The sequence below is a fragment of the Coturnix japonica genome, chromosome 1 (genome assembly GCF_001577835.2).
Source record: "Coturnix japonica isolate 7356 chromosome 1, Coturnix japonica 2.1, whole genome shotgun sequence".
Taxonomy (NCBI): Eukaryota; Metazoa; Chordata; class Aves; order Galliformes; family Phasianidae; genus Coturnix; species Coturnix japonica.
The window spans coordinates 41,887,240-41,910,165 of record NC_029516.1 but is presented as its reverse complement, the minus strand read 5'-3'; the positions used below and the strand labels follow the sequence as shown (position 1 = coordinate 41,910,165).

The window sequence follows — 22,926 nt, the reverse complement described above, 5'->3', positions numbered from 1 at the left end:
CTTATCCTCATTAAAAATGCAATTTGTCGTCATATGTTTTCAAAGCCTCAATAATGCAAATACAATTCCCCTCACAAAAAGATTCATTTGTGCATGACACAGAATGGGATTTAAAATAAGATACAAAAAGCCAAACGTTAAGTATGATGATGATGCAGGATCTAAGATCTCCAGCTTACCAACAGCTTCGGTTGTGAGGTTACTTTCCCACCCTGAACATCTGCTTGAACATTATTTTTAGCTGTGAATACGATCTCTCTGTCATGATTCTAATAACTTCCAAGCTGGAAGAAGGGAGATTGCATCTGTTCTTTACTTCAAAAGCATGAGGTAATACAAACACTTTTGTGAAGCCAGAGAGGAAGCAGTCATTTACACCTTCTTTGGGACAGGTTTTTGGCTGCAACGAGGTAGCAAGATTACAGTATTAAATTATCATCTTTAAAAAATAGGTTGCCACAATATTTTGTTCGTAAAAGTTAAAACAAGCTTTATTTTAACATACAAATCAGATTTGTGTACAAGGCAAAACAGCTCCCTATAGCGGTAGCGCACTACATCTCCTCACAGCGTGTGCGGCCACTTGTGCTACCCTAATCCTGAGATATGGAAAAGAAGCCCTAAGATACTGAGAAAGGCCAAAATGTATCCTTTCAATCACTGCTGCTATATTTGTCTCAGTTTGGGAACTCAGAAAAACATTACCCAGTTGCAAAAAACAAGTATCTACAAGTCAAATACCCTAGATACTTACCTAAGTCCCTGCTGTCATCTGGGTATACCAGCAAGAGCACTTGGGGAACAAACCAAGAGATGCAACTACGCAAGGTTACTTGTTAATGCTGCAAAACTAGTTGAAGAACTGTAACATTTTCGATGCCTTTAACTCCTACTGTCTTAAAAAACTGTGGTTAATGGGTTGACTAAACTTACATCATCTATAAGTTAATCTTATTTCTTAAGTTCTTTATACTGTGTTAAATTACAAAAACAAAAGTTTAACCTACTCCACATCCTTTCCCCATGAAGTTATAGCATAGAAATGCATTTAGAAGGCAACAGCAATAAGCCTGCAGACGTGCAAAGTCCTGTCCGCAATACTGACGACTTGAACACCCTCATTTTGATGTGAGGTTTTATTGTCATTAACTGACATTAAAAATTAACGTTTAAAAAGAAGTTAAGATAGCGAAAAGATATAGGTTTTTTTTTTTTCCTTAGTTTTACAACATTTAAAAATAAGTTACATTATATATTATGGCTTTCTCATTTAGTGGAAGAGTGCCACCATGACTTTCAGCACTTGATGTTTTAACTAATTAACTCACCACGCTCACAGACTTCCCTTGCTTGAGATTTAATGATTTCATGAAAAGAAACCACGAAATATTAGTGAGAAAATTAAGAAGCTTTCAGAACAATTTAAATAGCAAAAAGCACTTCTATAGAAGAGATTTTTCAGAGGAATTTATAACTGAACACTAAAAAATTTAATTCAATTTTCAAACGAAATTAAATTGACGTTTTAATTGAATTTAATCTCTTGGCTTATAATAAAAAAAAGGCCAAGATAAATTCCTCATGAACTTCAGCAGTGAGGATTCCATATTGAGCTTCACTTTAGTGCACTTACACACAACTACAATAACATTACCACACGGACGTAATAATTTCTCCTCTACGCCATTTGTTATGTGACTCACACACCCATGTTTGGTTTGCAGCTGACCTCAGAGAAAAGGGCTGCAATGCTGCTAAACCACAGTCAAAACTGTAAAACAACTGCTCAGTAGTAAGCATGGGCCTCTGAGCATTGAAAAAAACTGGAGGGGGGACAAAGGTGCTTAAATCACAGACTGAAGGACCACATTCACACAGTGTTACATCATATGGCTGAATTTACTCATTTTTGGAAGTCTAAGGCTGCATTCAAACTGGGCAAACTATGACATTATCCAAATGTGTGAGTAAAAACGGGTTTCTAGATTGACAGCTGAAGTCATACAATTAAAAACCTCATTATGTGGTTGAAGTAGTGTTTGCAGCAACAGAGTTCACTGCAGACAAGCACAGGTTTCAGAGTTACAAATATAACAAGTGAGGTGGTGGGCACTGAATTTGGGAATATGTTGAAACTTAGTTTTTACTCAGGGCTGAAGAGTTGCCAGCTGAATAAGATCAACAAAATACCGCAGGCTCTGTGCCATATGGAAGTTGAGCCTTTTCCCTCCTTCTCTGAGAAAAGTTTCTGAAAGGCAAGCTACAGTGATTGTTTCTGACAGCAATAAAACACAGAAACAGATAGAAAAGTCGGTATATCAAAAAAATTCTTATACAAAAAGCATCTGTCCTATTTTGGTTTTGCTTATAAAAAGGCACTTCGCATATCGCTAAAACTCTGATCAAGTAGTTATCCTTTCAGCTTCTCAATTGGAAGGATAAATTTCAAGACTGTAAGCATGCCTAGGCAAACTTTCTTCATGTGGTGTTTATCTGTTACAAATCTTTTCATTATATACAGTATGTGACACCATTTAGGAAAGATTCACATTCAAGATAATAGCAGGTCTCCACACAGTGCGTCAGTGATGATGGACGATCTGTCACAAGCAACACACCACACGCAGTGAGTTCATGCTAACAAATTTAGCAGTGGGAAGCTTTCAGAAGTGAGTCCTCAGTCTTTTGTTTTCCTCTCGCAGTCTCTCAATTTCAGCCACTAAGCTTTCATTTACAGAATATCTTTCAAGTAGAGCGTGCATTTCATTCTAGAAAAAAGGGAAAAAAAAACCAATAAGCAACCATACCAATTTTTTTTTTCCCGTCCATTTTTATATCCCTCTTGGAAATTAAATAACCTAAATAAGACTGGTTTTAAACTTCTGGTAAGGAAAGTAAGATTTTTTTTTTTATTTTATTTTTATTAAACATACAGTATTCTGATTATTAATACATTAGTGAATATTTTATCAAAGACTATTTTGCATTTCTTTAGGATGAGATTCTACTAACAGAGGTTCCATTAAAATGTTTGGTATTGAGACAAGGTATTTTCAGCACTGATCAAAAGAACAAAGTTTCATAGAAAGGAGAAGTTAAAGGACACAGAGCACCAGGCAGCACACATGGGACCTGTACGTAAAGCAGTCCCTATAAACTCCATCTACCGCCTACTTAGCCCAGCTCTTGGTCCTTTATGAAGGACAACTAAATTTGATTCCTTTTTGTCCTAACTTCTGAAATATGGAACTGATGATACCTATCCAACACATATGTTTACTTATTAAACACAAAGCAGTTTAACAGATTACATCTCATAACATTTTCTCCCTCCTTCGCATCCCATCTTCACTTTCTTGTTCATAGTAAGCAAAAATTGATTTCCAATTTTGACAGAATAGCTGCCAAACCTTGGTACTACTAAAAGTGAACACTCTCTTTATACATACCAGCTGCATATGGAATTGTTTGATCATCTCCACTTGCAAATTTACAATATCTCGATGGCATGCTTCTCTGGGGAAAGAATTACAGATGGATAATGCTTTATTTTATTTAGGAAGCAGCAATTATCTCCAGTCCTGAGTGACCAGAGCTCTACTTCTTCACTTTTGTGACATTACAAAATATCAGCCTAAAAACATTTAAACTGCACAACTGACTCCACTACCAGCTATTTACTGGAAGATATAATCTTTGTTTAGGAACTTTTCCATTTAGAAACAGAAATATATACATGGTGATATCAAGATGGCTTTTTCACTTGCAAGCTGTTAACTTCTAACCCTCATTTTTACCATGCAAAGCTGATTTTCAGTTCCTAGACCACAAGCACCACTGTGTGATATTTATCTGCTACTAAAAAGCTGCTGCTTCAGTTCATCACCCCCAAGCCACCCCCCCCAAAAAAAAGCAGGCAAGCTCATATGCTCTTCCTGAAGACTGGCAGTGCCAATGCCCAATAATAAGTACTGTGCTATTGGTGTCACTGGTCTGACAAATTAAGGTAATTTGTAAGTAGTCACACATGGACCATCCTCCTTTCCTAAAACACACAGTGTATGCAAAAGGCACTATGACCTTCAATTTCAGTCTCCACATGTTGTTGTGCTGCAGAACTCCTAACTAGAGGTGAAACATTTTCCTCATATATAATAAGCACAGATGTCATCTTAGAGTCCAAAATGCTGGTTATCTCCCAAAAACACAAAGCTCAACAGATGAGTGTTTTTTTTTTCAATTCAAATAAATTGTGAGAAACACAATCTCACAAACTCTGCATCTCAGACACTGGAAGTACAAATCTAACAATTTATTTTCCAATATTAAAATGCCAAAAAACAAACTTCAAAGAGAAAGGAAACACAATCCATAAATTGCATTTTAAATCATGAGGAAGTTTTAAAATCAGATGTGCAATTATAGCCAAATATCCCCAACAAAATTTTACAGCATGGTATTCTTATTTAAAGATATTTAGTAACTATCAGCGTATTCTGTCCACAGATGCAGACATCCACAGCACATGGACCTCCTGCAATAGTTCTGTGTTGCCTTTTGTCACCAAGACGGCAACACCTCCCCTGCCCAGCTATTGTTTTCCTCCCTCTCTTTGTTTGCTACATGTTTTAGGAAAGGAAAGTTTCCTTTAGGAAAGGAAAGTTAATTCTTACAGAGCCCTTCTGACTCAGGATATTCTATGTATCTATGATTTACAGCACAAATATCTTTTTATGCAAAGCTTTGCCAACAGAAATATACAAAGTGATTTACCTTACACATGCAAAGCAAACAACAATCAATCAAAGCCAACACAAATCAACTGTCCAACAAATCAACCATGCTCTTCACAGTATCAGCTTTAAGAAAAGGAATTTCTCCTGCTAGGACTACAGGAGAGGGAAAGAAGTCAGCACAGGGCTGCGTGAAAGCAGTGAGAACCTCATTATGCAGATAAATGTACTGTCTGAGAGTTATTCAAACAGTCACTCTGGCAATATGTTAGCAAAGTCACACACACAAAAAACATTCTCAGAGCTGTTCAAAATATAGTTTCATACCTAGATTTTCAAGATTAAGGCTATTTGTGGAGTCATCTCCTAATGCGAGTAAGAAATACGCTAAAGCAAATGTTAGAATACCTTACTAAGAAAACACGTCACTGAAGACAGAGCGTTCTGCATAAACATCAGTACCTGAAGTCATCCAGTGTTTCTTGGATCATATTCTGAATGAAGTTTATTTGGATTGATGTCAGAGGTGCATTTATTCTGCCACTCCCAATGGTTTCTACTATTTTTTCTGACAGTGAGTTGGCAACTCCAGTAGTGACAGGTGCAGTTATCTTTGGACCTTTACAATTAACAAGAAATGCATAAAAATACAGATGTAGAACAAGTTTTTTTCCTGGGCAAATAGAGATGTTCTAAGAGAGCTATCTGAATTTACAGAAGAATCCAGGCTGAGTGTTGTTAAGCCCATTTTAGCAGGTTTTGCATCAGTTTGCAATGAACACCATCTACAACTGGGCTGAAAAAAAAAAAAAAGAAAAAAAAAACCCACAAAGAAAACCTATCAACTTACTTGCTGAGGTAGTACCATTCACTGCTAGATCATACGCAGGATGGGCCTGAATATTCTTCACTAATCGCTCATTTGTTTCAAGACTCTTTATAGCAGTGGATACTGGTGGAGGAGGACTTAAAGTTCTGGACTCTGCATTTACTGAGCTCAGCTTCGAAAGCTGAAAAAACAAGAACACATCCCTACTGATTACAGTTATCTAATTGCACTTGAAAACTAAGTTAAGTATCACTTGAAAACCAAGTTTTCAAGAACGCACAGCTTTCAAATACTTTTGGCTTTAAGAAACTATCAATAAAATGCCTTTTTCTTCTAGTAACACACCTTAAAAATTGATTGCTTAAATATCTCAAAATTGCCTCAGCTGCAAACATAAAGGAGTGCAAAAAGAGCAGCCAGAGTTATAAATATCATTCCTAGTAAACCAGACTTCTCAAAATGAAAACAGAAGGAGCTGGGGTCTCAGCATTAGCATGTCAAAGGTATCTCAAAAAAGAATTTTGGCAGAGATAACAGAGAGAAAAGCTGCTGGACTTGACCTAATAAACAATAAAGAAACACAGTGATGTGATCTACTAATGACATTTGTGATGTTTTTAGAAAAATCAACGGTATTTTAAAAGTTAGCTCAGTTTTGTTCCACATAAACTTTTGTAATCTGAGCCTAATAGGAATATACAACTACTTTGCATTGCTGAAAACCAACATACTTCAAGCTGAACATTTCACAGGTTGTGTCAGTGTGAAAAGAACTGAAAAAGATTAGCTGGGATGCTTAGGAATCTTTCCTTCAAGTAGAAATACTTCTGTCAGATACTAAAAAGAGCACTCATAACAGCGATTAACACAGTATACCTGCTTTAAGGCTTCTTTAGTTTCTTGTTTCCCAACATTCATTTTTTTAATGTCAGTCTCTGGATGCTCTTCCTCTTCTTTAATTGGAGATCCCACTTGTGCATGTAATGGGCTGGACCGTATCCCTTGTGTGCTACCGCCCACTGGGTTTCTTTTTACTGGAAAGGCAGTGGTGAGCTGTGGGAGCAAATCTAAACTTGAAAGGTAGGACTGAAAATCCAGACCTAAAATGAGAAGGAAAAGCTGAAACACACAAATTTTAAAAACGAAAGGAAAAAACCAAACAAAACACGATCACACAAAGACATGATAACAAAAATAAGCCCACACACCCACAAAAGCAAAGAGCTCACTCAAAAAGCACAGCCCACCAAAACAAAGGAATCCCCAAATCATGCTGTTGCTGTCCACGTGAAAGCAACAAAATAAGTGAAGTCTACATACACCACTCCCAGTTTCCTAAGAGGACAGCAAAATCACTTTGAGACCATATCTGTGATTTCCCATTGTTGCATGTTGGGCCTTAACATGCAATATTAGACAACTTCCAGAAAAGCTCATCAAGTTCATCTACTTCAGTGCCTGCTTGCATCATTTGACATCTTCCTATGGTATGACAAAGTTAGCATAGAAGAACAAGCGTAGGCTTCTGGTGACCATATAGAAAAACTTACTCAAACTATCTTTATCGTCTCCTTTTCCTGGAGGATCTTCATTTGCTTTAGACACAATAACATCTACAAAACAGCAGAACAGAAACAGTTCTTTAATTAAATGAACATCATTGAAGTTTTCAGATAATTGTATTCAGTTCATTGTTAAACTAAGAGACCAAGTACACACAGGCCAAACTGTAATGCTATGCAAATCATTTTATTTTTTTTAAACAAGTGTCAGTATTAGCAACTTACCATCTCTGATAGGAGAAAACACATCACCTAAACTACTTCGACCCAAGTCATCAAAACTACTTAAATCTGCACTTTTCCCACTATCTGTTTCTTTCGATGGAATCACATCCAGGCTGCAGCTGTGGGGAAGGCCTTAAAAGGACAACAACACTCAGTTAGTAACTGACAGTTTCAAAAACAACATGCATTATCCCTAAATAAACTCACAGCAAGCCTAATGCCTGCAAAGTCCAGTAAGTACTTCAGAACATTCTACACACTCGGGTTCGAGGGACAACTTGAACAACCTCACATGAGCTGTCATCACAGGTGACTGTCACAGAATCATCGAATGGCCTGTTCTGAAAGCTCCAGTCCGTTTGTAAGTTGTATGAACAGGTGGCTGCTGTTTGTTTTTTAATTTAAATATGCTATCAGGTCACTTCACTGAATACTACGTATTTCTACAATGCCAAAATACATCTTCTTGGCTTATATTTTCCACAGCAAAGAAAAAATGCTGTTTATGGTCTCTCAACCATTCCCATTTTGAAGTTTGAAGACCACAGCCAGGCTGGATGTGGCTCTGGGCAGCCTGGAGCAGTGGCTGGTGACCTTGCCCATGGCAGGTGGACTGAAACCGTGATACTTTTCAACCCAGGCCTTTCTATAATTCTATGATCTTCCTAAGCAGACTTCCTTCACTTTCCAAGCTGAATACTTTGCTTCACAAAATACGTTTTATTTGATAAACCTCTTTTTCCTTCAAACATTAACTTGTTACATGTGGTCCCACTTAAGAGGTAACAATCATCACACTTTCAAAGTGCAATGGCAATAAGAGATAATAAATTATGAATTTCTTACCTTAAATAAAATTTTCCACACTATACAGTAATGTTGATTAGCAACTCTTCTGGAGTACATAGGAATCATTCTACTTCACCTCACAATTCATTGCATGCCCAAGGGAGGTCATTAATACGCGTCCCTGTGGACTGCAGTGGCTTATTGCCTAATTAGTGTTTCTAAATGTATATCTTCTTATTTAAAAATGTGGAAAAAGTGCTGTTGGAATCTCCAAGAATCAAACTAACAGTTGCTGATGTGATCATATTTTAAGAACTCCTGAATTAACTAAAATTAAGAGTACATTTCACACAGTGGCAGAACTTCAGAATAACACTGAGAATTCTTACCAAAAATACTTGTTAATTTCAGAAGCAAAAATAGCAAGTACAGTTATACAACTAATTATACTTGCAACTATATTTAACATTTTCCTATCATAGGAATAATACAGCACAGTTCTCACTTGGGTTTTTGTTTGTGGGTTTGTTTTGTTCTGTGTGTGTGTTTGTTTGGTTTAGTTATTTGATGAGGTCTGTTGCCCCAATTTATTAATAGAATTGCAAATCATTAGCTCTGCATTCCATACAGGCTTTGTATATTATGAACACAAGGATAATTTGCAAGAAAGCAAAACACAGAAGAGTCCCATGATGTCACCATGGAACATTCTCTTTTAATATTTACATACATACAAGTACTCTAAAATTCTGGACTTGAAGCAAGAGTTTCTAAACTAGGACCTGATTTGTGTCCCACAGTCTCAAAGCCTGTCCAATGAATGCAGCAAGGTAAGGTGAAGAAGGTACAGACGTGCATGTGTATACATTTCTTCTTTGAAATAAATGCCCTTCGCTCAGTGTAATTTTTCTATCATAGCAGTCAAAGCATGAAATATTCCTCCTATCTTCCACATTATATCTAATATATAAGAGTAGGAAGAAGACGCTACCTGTTTTATCCTGAAAAACCTCTCCCCCTTTACTCTCATTTGTCAGTGTCAGATGGGAGGAAATAGCTGCCGATGCCTGAGAAACTAAATTTTTGATGCCAGTATTTGGAATTCCTGCAAGGTTACTACCAGCTTTGACTTCTACTCTTTTGGGTACAGGTTTACTTGAAGAACCCTTAAGGTTAGCCTGAGGAAAAAAGAACAAAGTAAGAGAAGTTACTATCTGTTCAGTTAGAAGGAAAAATATAAGCCAATATTCTGTTTCAAAACACTAAAATAGTTCAATTTCCAAAATCTACCTAGGAGATGTGCCTTTACAAATATATACATCTTAATGTAATTTCAAAGAACATGGGAAACTTGTGCATTATAATAAGAATGCTGTTTGGATCTGCAAGAAAACAGCAATAGAACTGAAGGTGACAATGAGCTGGTACTAGCCAATTTTAATCCTAGGCTTAGGCACAGGTAAAGCAAGAAATAACATTAGCAGAAATGGCAACGGGATAGTCCAACACCAGCAGCAAGCAAGCTGGAAGAAGAAGAAAGTCTTGGAGCAGTTAAAGAGAAAATACACTTCAAACATTCTCTCCCACCTCCAGTGAATTGGCATTTGTGTTTTTTGGATCAAGTAGAGCCTACTTGGGTCTTGGAAGAACGTCTTAAGCCTTCTATACTATTTAATCAAGTTCTCCACAGGCAAAATACTTCAAGCTGAGCTGCTGTGTGTCTTCCCCTTAAGTAAAAGGGGTTACTACGGATCTTTGCGCTACTGTCTGCAAATCCATTTAGGATGCCGCAAACTGATCTGCAACGGCAACACATTCACACCAGGAAGTTTAAGATTAAAAAGTTTCACTCATCTCTGCATTGAAAATTAGGAGGAAAAAAAAATGTCATTAACATTACCTCGCTCACATGAGACTGAGCGATTTATAAAGCTCTTATTTCCGTGTCGTATGAATCATCTTTGCTGGCATTTATAATGTTTAGAAATTCATTACTCACATTTCTCAGATCTTAAGCTTACATTTTGCTCTTATCAATCTACACGCTGAATAATAAATTGGAAAATTTCCAGTTTGGGTTCTTGTTTGTTTGTTTTTACCTTGGAAAAAGTGCTACTGGACTGAAGACGTATGCATGTCACGCAGCCTTTGTGAGCAATAACTGTTCTCACTGGTGATGTCAGTTTCCTCAAGTCATACTGGCAGATTTTTCCCCGGGAACTTCCTATAGTCAAAGTGGTACCATCAGGCATGAAGTTCACTGTCGTCAGAGGATGATCTGCTACTATTGTTGTCAGTAATCTTCAAAGAGGAGAAAGAACAGGAGAAAAGCTCTTAGACTTCTTCATCACAATGTTCATTTTATGGTTAGACTGTTCACAACAGAGTATGTATTAAAAAACAGCTCTAAGAAATCAACAGCAGGTCAGTAGTCCTGATTCTCCCGTGCCAAGTAAATTCATTGATACACCTTACAGAACAGTGGCTTAGACATACTGAGTGTTGAAGCTTAACCAATGAAGAACTGTACGTGCTCCAAAAGATTTCATCTTCAAAGCAACCATTTTGACACAAAGATTTACTGCAATCATCATTTCCAGCAGCAACCACACTGCACGTATCATTCTGTTGCCCAGGTGTATCACTTCTAACCTCCCCACAACTCTATGAACAACTTCAGATCTGTGTTTGAATCCTACTAAAGCCCTCCAAGCTCTGGCCAAACACCTGCTTTTATTCAGCTAGACTAAAAGCACGCTCCAAACTAAAACCAAAGTTCCATGAAAACACTCATGACCCCATTCTCTTACTTCACAGCCCCATCACCTCCTTTTTCATCCAACAGCCTGCCCATATTTAAGGCTCAGCAGCTCTGTGCACCTTACAACAGCTGTGCCTTGTATTGCAAAGTAGAGCAGGCGAGCTAAGGCCAGGTGGTTTGCAGGTCCTCACAGGCTGTACTGGCCACCACAGTAGCCAATTGCTCTCCGTCAATAAGAAAATCTCACACTTAAGCACTTGCAAGTGGTCACTCATGCAGCACTTCAATTAGTTCCCATTTTAATTAAAAAGAAAAAAAGAAAAAAAAAAAAAAGCAGAAAGGCTTTTGGAACAGGTTCTCCAGCAGAAATGTGTCAACCACTTCAACCACTCTGAACACGGTCTGAATTAAATATTTAATGTCATAGCCAGGTGTTTTTTCAGCTCATAAAATGTTCACGTCCAGCAAAAAAATCAAAGGTGTTTAACGTACTCACTTTTTACTTGAAGTGTCATAGAGATTAATTCTTTTATCCAACCCTACAGTTACAAGGAGCAACTCATTTACTGGAGAAAAGCAGATTTCTGAAGCTGGTGCTTTATGGGTGTTTTCAAAATTGCGGTACGGGTTCTGAGTATTTACATCCCACAGCGTCACATTTCCACTGTCAGAAACGCTGCCCAACAAGGATTTCTTAAAGGACGAGTATTTCAAATGTCGAATAGGCTGTAAAACAAACAGAGATTGCAATACTGCCATTAGACATCACCAAATTACTTACAGCACACACGTTAGAAGTACCAACGTTAAGCTGACTCTACAATGGCTGGCCACTCTACACACACAAATGAATAGTTCGTTTTCTGTTATTATTCCATTCTTACTGTCCGAGGGCAGCACGTGCCCTGATCCATCCAACAATGGATGAGAAAAAAAGAACTGGAAAAGTTTCTTGGTTCCGAATACATAAGAAGTCAACTTATACATCACACTAAAAAAAAAATCATAAGCACAACTGAAAACACTGAACAAAGTCAGCTCATGATAACCAAATCAGAATAATTCCTTCAATATTACCTACTGTTTTCTTTCATGTAGCCCATTTCTTACCCATCCCTAATTCCTCTTCCAACCTCCATCCTTGCTAATGTCTTCTCAAAAGGCACACGTTCAAGTGCTTCACTCAAGTCCAGACAGATGAGAGCCATCAGCTTGTCTGACAATGCTCTCACAAGAAGAGCTATCGTACTTCCTAGCATGGCCCTCATCACAGTGCACTGTACTAAACACTATTGTATTTTTCTCTTCATTTTACTGGAGACATTTGTTGGACCTCTAAGCACAAACTCTAGCAGTTGTGTTGTATGTCTCACTGGAAGTGCAAGGGCCTAACAGGGAAGTGGTGCTCTCAACTGTGCATTCAAGCAAGATGGAGTATGACTTGATATAGTTAACACGATCCACTACCAGACATGATGGAGACTTTTTTTTACTGGCATCTTTCAATTTATCTCCATAGAGTAAATGAATTACAAGATCTACATGGGACACATTTCCATCCCTCACAGTTCTCCTATTCACTTTCAAATCCCTTCCTTTCTGCAGCAGCACCTGCTCATGTTCCATATTTGCCTTCACCCATCCTCAAACCCACCATTTTCATTCTCTCAGCTCTCCTCAAACCCACCTTGCTCTCCTTTCAAGCTTCCCATTTTCTTTCCTAATGTTCTTTCTCCTAAGGCCCAGTTCTCGTGTCTTTCATATGACAAACCCTTCCCATATTATCTCTACTCCACACTTCTCATTAAAGTCATTGTGCTTCCTCAGAGCACTTTCATTTCAACTTTTGTTGACGGAAGATGTGTGAGGGAAGCTCCCATTCACTCCTTGCTGTCAACGACCTGGTCAGCAACAAGCTCCAAGCTAAACAAGCATTAATGCAACTGCTAAACCACACTCAAGGAAACAGGAGGCTTAAATTTGTGGCTGAAACTCAAACACACTTAAGTACGTCACTGAATAGAAGCGGGTGTCTGTTTTCTAAGCTAGTAGGAAAAATCATTTCAAGATTATTTAGTACACAGCAGTGATTTGTAAAGAGCCACTTTCAGGAGCTAAAGCTGCCAAGGCTACAAGGAAAGGAGCAGATATGAGGGAAGTTTCACTGCACCCCAAGTTCAGCTCCCGGTGACTCCTGCAAATTCTCCATGCACAGAACTTCCATTAATACGTTCAGCACAAGGCGCCAAATGGGCAAAGAAAAAACAAAGCCCACTTCAGAACAAAACCAGCCAACACAGCACAAACCACACACATTTTTATGCCTCAACTGTGACTGAAGCAGACTTTCTGTAAGACCCAGAAGTACATTTTACCTTCACACCTCACAATAAAACAGGCAGACCATGCAAAGCACGCTTCAAACAATGGTTATCCCATTGCTCAGGATTGCCTGCATTCAGGGCTTTCCACAGTTGGAAAACAAATGACACACTCAAAACTAAACACAAAGTAGTCCAGAGTTATCGACTATCTCATTTAAAGATAAAGAAACTACACTACCTCCTTTCACCTCAGTGAGCCTTGTAAGCGAGAAGGCGGCTGTAAACACAATTGACAGTTTAAAAAGCTGAGGGCTATTTCATTATACGAGGTGACCAAAACTCATCACATCTCTTTACAAATCAGCCAGCTGATCAAACAGCTAAACTAAATCCTGTTGCTAGGAGAATAGCACAAGGCAGCAAAGACTTGAACAATCTTTATGCCTCAAAACAAACTTTAATTCAACCTCACAACAGCAAGCAGATAAGAATCTGGTAGTCTTAATGAATACCAACAGCAAAGACAAATTATGGGATCTGCAAACAATTCAGTGTGAGGACTTAGCTCTAAGAAAGCACAAAGATGTTTCTAAATCAAAATCAATTAATAGAACATAGGCCAATACTCATTTGAAAAGAGTATTGTTTAAAGTCACAGAAAGCACCGCAACCTTGGGCTATTCTGCTACTTGTAGAGTCCAGACGATTACAGAAATTAACTGGCAAAGCAACTACATTCCACCACAGGGAACCAAACAGAGACAAGCTCAGTTTTATAAGGTTAGTCTGACCTCACGTTCCCCAACAGGAGAAAAGTTACTAAGGAGTGGTGACCCTTACTAAGCCAGACGGCTTCGCCAAGACCAGGCAGAACAATACACCGTGTATCTATTCAAGCTCACTCTCAGATAACTGAGCCCCTAAACTATAAATCAAGTAGAGGCTTTTTAGATTTCTTTAAGGGAGTGGCTCGAGTCTTCATGTATTTGCTTCACTGTACAATTAATCCTGCAATCCCCTGCAAGTATCAATTAAACTCCCTAACAAAAATAAAACTTTTTCGCACAGGAGAACGGAGATCATTATTAGAACACGAGATAAGCTGATAAACCCGGACACCCAAGCAGTCACCACATTACAAAATTACAACTCAATTCCATTTTAAATTAACACTGCAATCAAATAACTGCCTCAGTTTAAAACATGTTAGAGGCCCTTTAGAAAGCTAACGGTAACTCCATGCTCGCAATTACTTTGATTTAACACTTCAGAGATCTTCAGCCATCTTAAAGGTCACTCAGCTTTGCAGTAGGCCTCTTGATTTCATCTGCCAAAATAGCTATTCACTGCATCACTTACTCCTAATCACTTCTTGGTGGAAAGAGTAGAAATCTATCAAACAGGTTGATGCAAATCATCCTCACCAGAACTTCTTTAATTTTCCAACTAACTAGCAGAACAATCCCCACTCCAGATATTCATCTCAGCCTTTTAATCCACCCGTGGATATTCCTGCAGTCCCTGTCTCACATCCATGTTTTTCACAGCAACAATCAAATCAGAAAAAAATGAACTGACTAGACAGATGGATTTTTAAGATCAAGCCAAGCATGAAGTACAATTTTGCTTCAATATAAGTATGAGACAACGGTGATGGATCAAAGATACTGCAGCACTGAAAGTAAGGTTTGAACTTAATGGAGATTTTTTCAACAGAAATGCGCCACGATCTTTGTGATGCTGTAAAGCCGTAAGACATTCTTCATCAACTTGTATTGTTCAGGTTAGATAGGAGAAAAATGTAACCTCCTACTCCATCCGCAATCTAAGACTAAAAAATGCTGTTGTAGTGACAGAAAACTACGGCACAACTTCAGTATTCCCCACTAGAAAGGTCCCCACTGAAGCTGATGTGTGAGCTGGGGAACAGCACCATGAATCAGATCTATGAGGCGCAGTGTGAAGAACTTGGACTTAAGAAACCAAGTTCTTAAGTTGGCTTATGAAAGTGGCTCAATGAAAAAGGGAGAAGAACATCCAGAGTACAACACCTTCATCATTCCTCAGCTAGAAGTCACTGTAAGAACACACTGTGGAACATCCAGCGGGACAACAGAGCCCCTTCACTATTGTGGCAGCTTTGATACCAAGCCTTGATATCCTAACGACACTTCCCTAATTCTGCAGTATTTTCTGAGTCTGCAGAAAGGAACTGCAGTGGAAACTACCAAAGCCTTCAATAGTACACCTGATTTCTATTTGTCTTTCCCAGTTTTCCTTCAAATTAGTCATTCAAAAAATCTCCCTGAAGTACCTAAGTAGGTAATATAAAACCTCAATGCTCTTACTCGGTGAGCAGCTGTGCGATTTTAATCTCCAGATTAAATAAATGTATTATTTTCAAACATAGGCTTACATTCTCATTTACTCTACAGATGGCTCTGTTCAGTCGTAAATCTGATTAAATTGGATAAATCAGAAACTGGGCTACCTAGTCTGCTCACGGCAACAACAGACATCGAGTAGAATATCGAAATCCTGCTTTGGTATGTGGAGCTGACTGTATTTTGTTCAGTCTTAAGATGCACAGAAGTTTGTTCTTGAGGCAGCAGAGCCTACAAAATAAAATCTGCTGCAAACTGCATAAAAATAAATGTACCTCCTGAGTGGAAAAATACAGATCATGGCCTGAACAGGTAACTAGCCCATGAGAAAGGGCTCATGTTAGCTTGGGAACACAAGTAAACTGCCTCTAGCTTCTGCATGTAGCTAGAAGAAACTTGTTTGTGAGAAACTGCTCTGCAGCTGTAAACAAGTCCTGCTGCTTCCTATGAATGACTCCAATATGTGATGCTTTATAGTCTCCTGCTGCTATATATATATAGCCACAGCACCGAGGGGCTGTGAGGACATCTGGCTGGCCTGCTCCCACATCTACCTGCGGGGGTAAAACCCAGAGCAGACACCCTACCAGCCAGCCACCACCAGAAACAAGGATTTGGTGGACACACTATGCACCAGCTGCTCTCGGTAATCCAAATACTCTTCCATTCAAGTGCTGGCTGTTCACTTGCCTCTGTGTACTGCCTTTCAGATCAGTAAGCCTTGTGCAGAAGCACTGGGGCGTCTGCAGTACAGTTGGTGTAGTAAGCAGACATGAGGAAAATAACAGGGGCAAGAGGATGGGAATTCCTCTGCTAGAGGGAATCCCAGGTCTGTGGGGATAATCCCAGGGTGTAAACTGAACTCCATGTGTTATGCAGTCACAAAAGTAACTTTTGAGAAATTGAGACTGCACCCCTAAAAACATCAAAAGATGAAAAAAGAAGCCAACAACGTTCTGGCAGCTTTGGAAGAAGTCGTATAGCTCTCGATACACACTTCTCATTTCTAAACACCTCATGCAAACTTAAGCTTCACACACAACAGTAAGTTAATGCAGAACCTACCTGACTGCTGTTATAACCAAAGGGAGTACTGGATAAATTGGTGGTAACGCTGTGTAGGATTATTTCACCACTCAAAGATCCAGAAGCAATGTAGTAATCATTCCAATTATACGCAACACATGTAACTTCGTCTTTATGATCCTATGGAAGAAGGTAGGAGGAAAAAGGCCAAGACATTTAGAAAAAAAAAACAGTTTTATAAAACCACCATAGCAGCACTATAGCATCTTTAACAGTGGTCCTAAATGAGGGCAAATCATCTGCTGAAGTGAACATGGAAATACACGCGTCATTGAACACTGTAATATTTTTCACATCATAGAAATATTCTGAGAAATCATATTAGATCCAGTTTAAAAGAGAAAAATGGCCACCAGTTCTGCATTTATTTTCTCTTACCGAGTCGTGCCTGGCATCAGCTCTACTACAGTATCCTACAACTAGTGACAGGAGAAGGGGCAATAGCGGCTTTAAACTAAAAGAGGGGAGATTTAGGTTAGATGTTAGAGGGAAATTCTTTACTCAGAAGGCTGTGAAGTGGTGCCACAGGCTGCCCAGAGAGCTGTGGGTGCCCAATCCCTGGAGGCATCAAGGCCAGATTGAATGGGGCCCTGGGCAGCCTGAGCTGGTGGGGTTGGAATGGATGAACTTTCAAGTCCCTTCCAACTTCAGCCATCGTTTGACTGCACAAAATACAGAAGCACCTTCCAGGTTTGAAGTATCAAAAGCAGCAATTACCCAAAACAGCCCTTGGAAAAACACTAGAGAATAGCAACAAAAATTCTCAAAATAGGAAGTCTATTCTGAAAGTTTCAACACAAGCTATTATAGACTTGTACCTTGAAGACATCACGTTAAGCCTGGTTATTATATTTGCAAGTTACCATACATAAAAAACACAAAGTTAAATAAGACACACAGCCATTCTAGCTCCTACCTATGAACTTGATCCTACAGATCCATGACAGAGAAAGTACATTACTACAACTGGCAACAAGTTCTGGAAGTCATGTAAGCTCCAGTCCCTCTCCAGTCAAGCTTACCTTAAGGCTGCGGTGAACCCTTCTGGATTTGAGATCCCAGATATGAACGGTGCTATCAAGGCCACCGCTGGCAACATACAAAGAGCTGGAACTTAAGCTCACACACGTCTGTTTCGCCTGACAGGAAAGGAGGGAAAGGAAAAATTGTACTCTAAAGGTAATTAAGAGATGTATTCACATCTGCTTATAAGCACAATGATGGTGTTTTCAACATACCACACTGCCTGATGGACCTATTGGTACACCACAGTCATTGCCAAACATGAAGCATTTCAAGTCCAACCCAATTTGGACATACGTTCAATATACTTCAATGGTCAAATATTCTAATTAATAAACTCTCCAACACTACATTCTAGTATCACTATTTTAAATTATTTGAGCATCTTTTTCCTTCAAAACGCATTTTCCCTTGAAATTAGAGCTCTCTAAAGTACAATCATAGGCTTCTATTTGGGTAGAGACTCTTCAAAAGAAGCAGCTAAAGTCTGGGGAAAAAAGCCCTCGGAATATTAAGAAGTTGTCTCAGTCACGTACTTCACATTCCCAAAACATGACAAAGAATATTAAAGCAGCCAAACCTCCTAAGTCCACAAAGTGCTTCTTTTTAAAATAATCACCAAAGTGGCAGCTTTTGGAATAGAAAAAAAACCCCATCAGTCTCAGCAATAGACCCACAGCGAGGGCAAATTATTCACTTCTATCACGTTGAAAATTCACTTTTAAGTTCCTGGGATTTGAAGAAGAAAAAAAAAAAAAACAAACCACACAAGTCCATCTAATTATTGGGATGGTTAAACTGGAACGATCGCATTCGGATCGCATCAGATTCGGTGGAATCTCCACAAGAAACTCCCCACCTCTGAAAGCATTTGCTCTGCACACCTAAAAGCCTCTTTGCACACCTCCCAGGACTCCCAATTAAATGAACATTACAGTAGCTACTTAAGGAGAACAACAAGAATGGCTTAGATTACAAGGAGTCACTGGAGTAACCCTGTCAAAACCAAGTCTGGCTTTCTGAAGAGTTTATAGTGCCACCTGTCCCCTTCACATTCACTTTTCACCCCTCTAAAATCCAACTGACAATCAATGTGCAGGAGAGATGAGATGCAAACAGCACACAAGATGGTTTGGGGACACATACATACATACACACACACACACACACACACACACAACCCCATACTTACTCCTTCAGCTACTTCAAAGAGTGGAACAGGTTTACTTTTGCAGCTTGACACAACGATTTTATCCCCAGCAGCTGAAGCACTGACCAGGAAGCTATCTTAGGGACAAGTTATGGATGATAACCATATCAAACTTTCAATTGCATTAATAGCAACCGTGAGTCTCCCGTACTGGAAAGCTAACAGGAAACCAAACTATCTGCAGTACTTCACCTTGAAGGGCCCTAGAAATAGAAACATAAGGCTACTTAATGAGCTTCCCCTAAGAAGCTCTCGTAGCGTTTGCAGCTCTTGCTTCCCAATACAAAGCAGTGCCATTTCTTTCAGAGGAGAAATATCGGGCAGATATTGTTTAAGAGCTCTTCCCTGTGGCAGCTCACCCAGTTCCTTTTTAACCCCACCAGCCCAAGTACAAGCTCCTTTATCACTGGAGTTCAGAGTGACACCTGCTGCTGCTACCAGAACAAATTGAAAGAGCAAAAGAATTTGACTGAGAAGTCCTGCACGTGATAAATGTTAATTAAAGCAGTTTGTCTAATTGTCCCTGGAATACAATAAATACGTTTGCTAGCTTGTCTCTGTCTGTATGGGGGAGGGGGAAAGGAAGAAAATACCTTTTATTGCACCAAGTAGGTCAAAGCGCTAAGAAAAGCCTCCAGTATAGGAGCAGAGTAAGGAAACTGGCCCTGCACCCAACCCCAAACTATTTGGGTAATCACTCAGATCTGCATCCCCTACGTCTTCAGGCTGATACCCATTGTGATTCTATATTTGCTTACTAAGGAGACTTACTAAGAACTTATAGGACTGCATTTGACACCACAGAATCATTAAGTTGGAAAAGACCACTAAGATCATCTAGTCCAACTATAAGGTGATATGCAGAGTGGTGACTTTATTTTGAGACATTTTAGCTTAAAGAACTATGCAGAATGAAACCCAACTGTTTAACCTAACAAGCATATGGAGCGGGATGCTGTTCAGCTCTGGAGACAGGGATAAAGAGATAAAGCAAGTAGGACAAAAGTGTCTATGCTCAAGTTTACTTATCGACACAGACATATATAGATGTGTGTGTATATAGACATAGTAAATATACATACACACGCACATTTGTATGCACAAAAATACACAGATCTTGTTTCTCTCCCCTTCCTGCTACACTTAATCACCGCAGAGCACCCACAGAACTGAAGCTGTAAAGGATACTATTGGCGGCCCAGCACAGAGAGCTGATGGGATGCGGAGATGTATGTGGGTTGAACTGCTCCACCACAGTCAGAGATGAGGAATCCCATATCTTAATGTCATCTCCTGATGAAGCAAAACGAATGCTCTCTTGCATGGCTGCACCTAATTTGCAAAGAAAATAATAATAATAATAAAATTAATGAAGAACACACAACAGGTCACTTTACAAGTCGAGAACAGCCCCATTCAACACCGTTCCCTCGAGAACAAGGTGATTTACTTGAAACGTGACACTACAAGGTCTTTTTTAAGGCAGCTCACAAATGAAGAATCATAGAATCACAGAATTGTAGGGGTTGGAAGGGACCTCTAGAGATCATCGAGTCCAACCCCCCTGCCAAAGCAGGCTCCCTACACCATGTCACACAGGTAGGCGTCCAGGCGGGTCTTGAATATCTCCAGAGAAGGAGACTCCACCACCTCCCTGGGCAGCCTGTTCCAGTGCTCCGTCACCCTCACTGTAAAGAAGTTCTTGTGCACATCGGTGCAGAACTTCCTATGCCGTAGTTTCATCCCATTACCCCTAGTCCTATCCCCACGCACTACTGAAAAGAGACCAGCCTCACCACCATGGCCCCCACACCTCAGGTATTTATAAACCTGGATCAAGTCCCCTCTCAGCCTTCTTTTCTCAAGGCTGAACAGACCCAGTTCACGTAGTTTCTCCTCATAGGGGAGATGCTCCAGGCCCTTCACCATCTTAGTGGCCCTCCGCTGGACTCTTTCCAAGAGATCCCTGTCTTTTATGTACCGGGGAGTCCAGAACTGGATACAATATTCCAGAAGCAGGAAAACCCGCCGTGTTGCAGCACTGTGCTGCGGCTGGGAGCCGAGGCCCATCCCTGTGGAGCTTACACCCGGGTAACCTGAAGCACCAGCAGCACCAACACACGCTGAGAGGCCTCCAGCCGGGAGCTCTGACGGGACGCTCCCACACGGCTTCGCTCTCCGCTCCCCCTCACTCAGAAGCAGAAGCTGACGGTGATCCCCCCGACCCCCATCCCTGCCGCTCCACAGGTTCCCTCAGCATCTCTGGGCCCCGCCGCCCACCTTCCCCTCCCCGCCCGGCGGCGGCTCCTCAGTGCCCGTGCCCGGCAGCAGGAGCGGGCCGCTCCGATGCGCTCAGCAGCCGCCGCTCGCGGTTCTGTCCGGTTCCGCTACTCACCGCCGACTTTCCGCGCCTCGTCCAACTTCACAACCCGTCCCAACAGCCCCCGCGCGTACCCGCCTCCCAACGCCGCTACGGTGGCCCGGAGGGGACGAGAGAAGCCGGGCGGGGCGGGGCTGGAGGGGTGCGGGTGCTGGATGGGATATAGCCGGTGTTCAACCATAGAGCATCGCTGTGCTTGTGGGTTAGCACTGAGGGGTGGCAAAGTGAGAGTGAGAGTTACTACTTAGTTGAGTAGAATCCTCAATGATTCATTCTCATTATCTCTTGTTTCAAAGTGGAAAATTAAATTGCACTGGTTAATATTTCACTTCTGCGCTTGCCCCTGGACCCTTCCACCCTCATAAACCTATGCTTCGTGTTTTCATTTCTCCCATTTGATGATATACTCGGTATCTGTAACACAAAGAGGATCTTTGGCAAACATTAATGGAACTCTCTGCTAGCTTAATTAGTTCAGCATATTAGCCTGTAATTCCAACAATTAATTCGAGTTCCCTCATTATTCAGTGTTTAAAATCTTTATTCTTGGATTTGACTGAAAGCGGTTTTGGAAACAACTGGCTGCTCCTTTTACACTGCGAATCAATTTCTTAATAACTTCAATCCTCCGCCTCTTTAATTCAAGGATCTGAAAACATTTTCCAGATGTCGATGCAAAAAGCTCCATAATACACAGCGATGAAGGGATCGCTGTCATCATCCAATAAAGAAACTGAGGCATAGAGCGGCTCATTACCGGGATTATTCTGTTAGATTGCTGGCTTCCAAATACTGGGGAAATCCTGATGCCAAACAAAACGTGAACGTGAGCTGGAGCTGTAGTGGGAATTAAAAACCACTCACATACAATTGAATAAATCTGTGTGTGAAATTACCGATTTCCACATCGTCAAATTAATTTAAGCAGAAATAATTCCAAGTTGCTGGATATCTGTTGGTGCGAGACAGATCCTCCGAGTGCCACAATTGGGGGGGGAGGGAATATTAGTTAAGAATATATCAAAGCAGAATTTGAAAGAATGAAATAAACATAAAAAAATAAATAAATAAGCACCTCCAGAGTTGTCAGTGCATTCAGTTCCATTCAGTTTCAATCTGAGGCCCACCACAGCCTGGGACATGCAGTTATTCGTTACAGGACCAGAAGCTTTATTTTTGCTTGCTGGTTTCTTACTACATTCAGCTCACAGAACAGAGAACACCAAAGGAATGTAAAGGAAATGCTGCTTTTACTTTTCTTTGGTTCCCAGTAGGAGCCATCCTGTGCATCATCCAGGAGATGCACTGCAGATAAACGCTGTGCATTCTGCAGTCCTTTCAACTTGTCCCCACGGTACTCTCTCTTCCCTTACACTATCCCACAGCTTATCAGATCTGGAAATACTACCAATTCCTTTTCCAGATGTGGAATGGAGACAAACTTTCAGCTACAATGAAAAGAATTTACAGGCAGGACATCTGTTAGAAGCTGCCAAAAGCAGGAAGCAGCCCTTCCACAGGGGTATGCGGGCACACTGGGCAGAGCAGGCCTCAGGCAACAGAGGGCCCTCCTGACCCCCAGCCTGGCCATGAAAACAACCCGGTGCCTTCCCTCTCTTC

General features: G+C 40.3%; 1 protein-coding gene across 4 annotated transcripts; it reads right to left on the bottom strand.

Annotated features, from left to right (window-relative positions):
* Positions 1 to 464: 464 nt before the first annotated feature.
* NEDD1 (NEDD1 gamma-tubulin ring complex targeting factor) lies at positions 465 to 21,427 on the bottom strand. Of its 4 annotated transcripts, none has more exons than XM_015858729.2 (15): positions 21,322 to 21,427; positions 20,115 to 20,258; positions 18,909 to 19,003; positions 17,716 to 17,832; positions 16,673 to 16,813; positions 11,396 to 11,625; positions 10,238 to 10,439; positions 9,130 to 9,316; positions 7,350 to 7,481; positions 7,113 to 7,175; positions 6,439 to 6,662; positions 5,584 to 5,743; positions 5,196 to 5,352; positions 3,450 to 3,516; positions 465 to 2,768 (listed from the first exon to the last, which is right to left on the bottom strand). In XM_015858729.2, the coding sequence occupies exons 2-15, from the start codon at positions 20,248 to 20,250 to the stop codon at positions 2,664 to 2,666; spliced, it is 2,016 nt and encodes a 671-aa protein (XP_015714215.1). In that variant the 5' UTR covers positions 20,251 to 20,258; positions 21,322 to 21,427; the 3' UTR covers positions 465 to 2,663. The 4 variants fall into 4 exon arrangements, with proteins under 4 accessions (XP_015714215.1, XP_015714232.1, XP_015714241.1 ...); XM_015858746.1 differs by having other exon boundaries at positions 18,909 to 18,999; positions 21,322 to 21,408; XM_015858755.2 differs by lacking the exon at positions 21,322 to 21,427 and adding an exon at positions 21,207 to 21,306 and having other exon boundaries at positions 18,909 to 18,999.
* Positions 21,428 to 22,926: the final 1,499 nt, after the last annotated feature.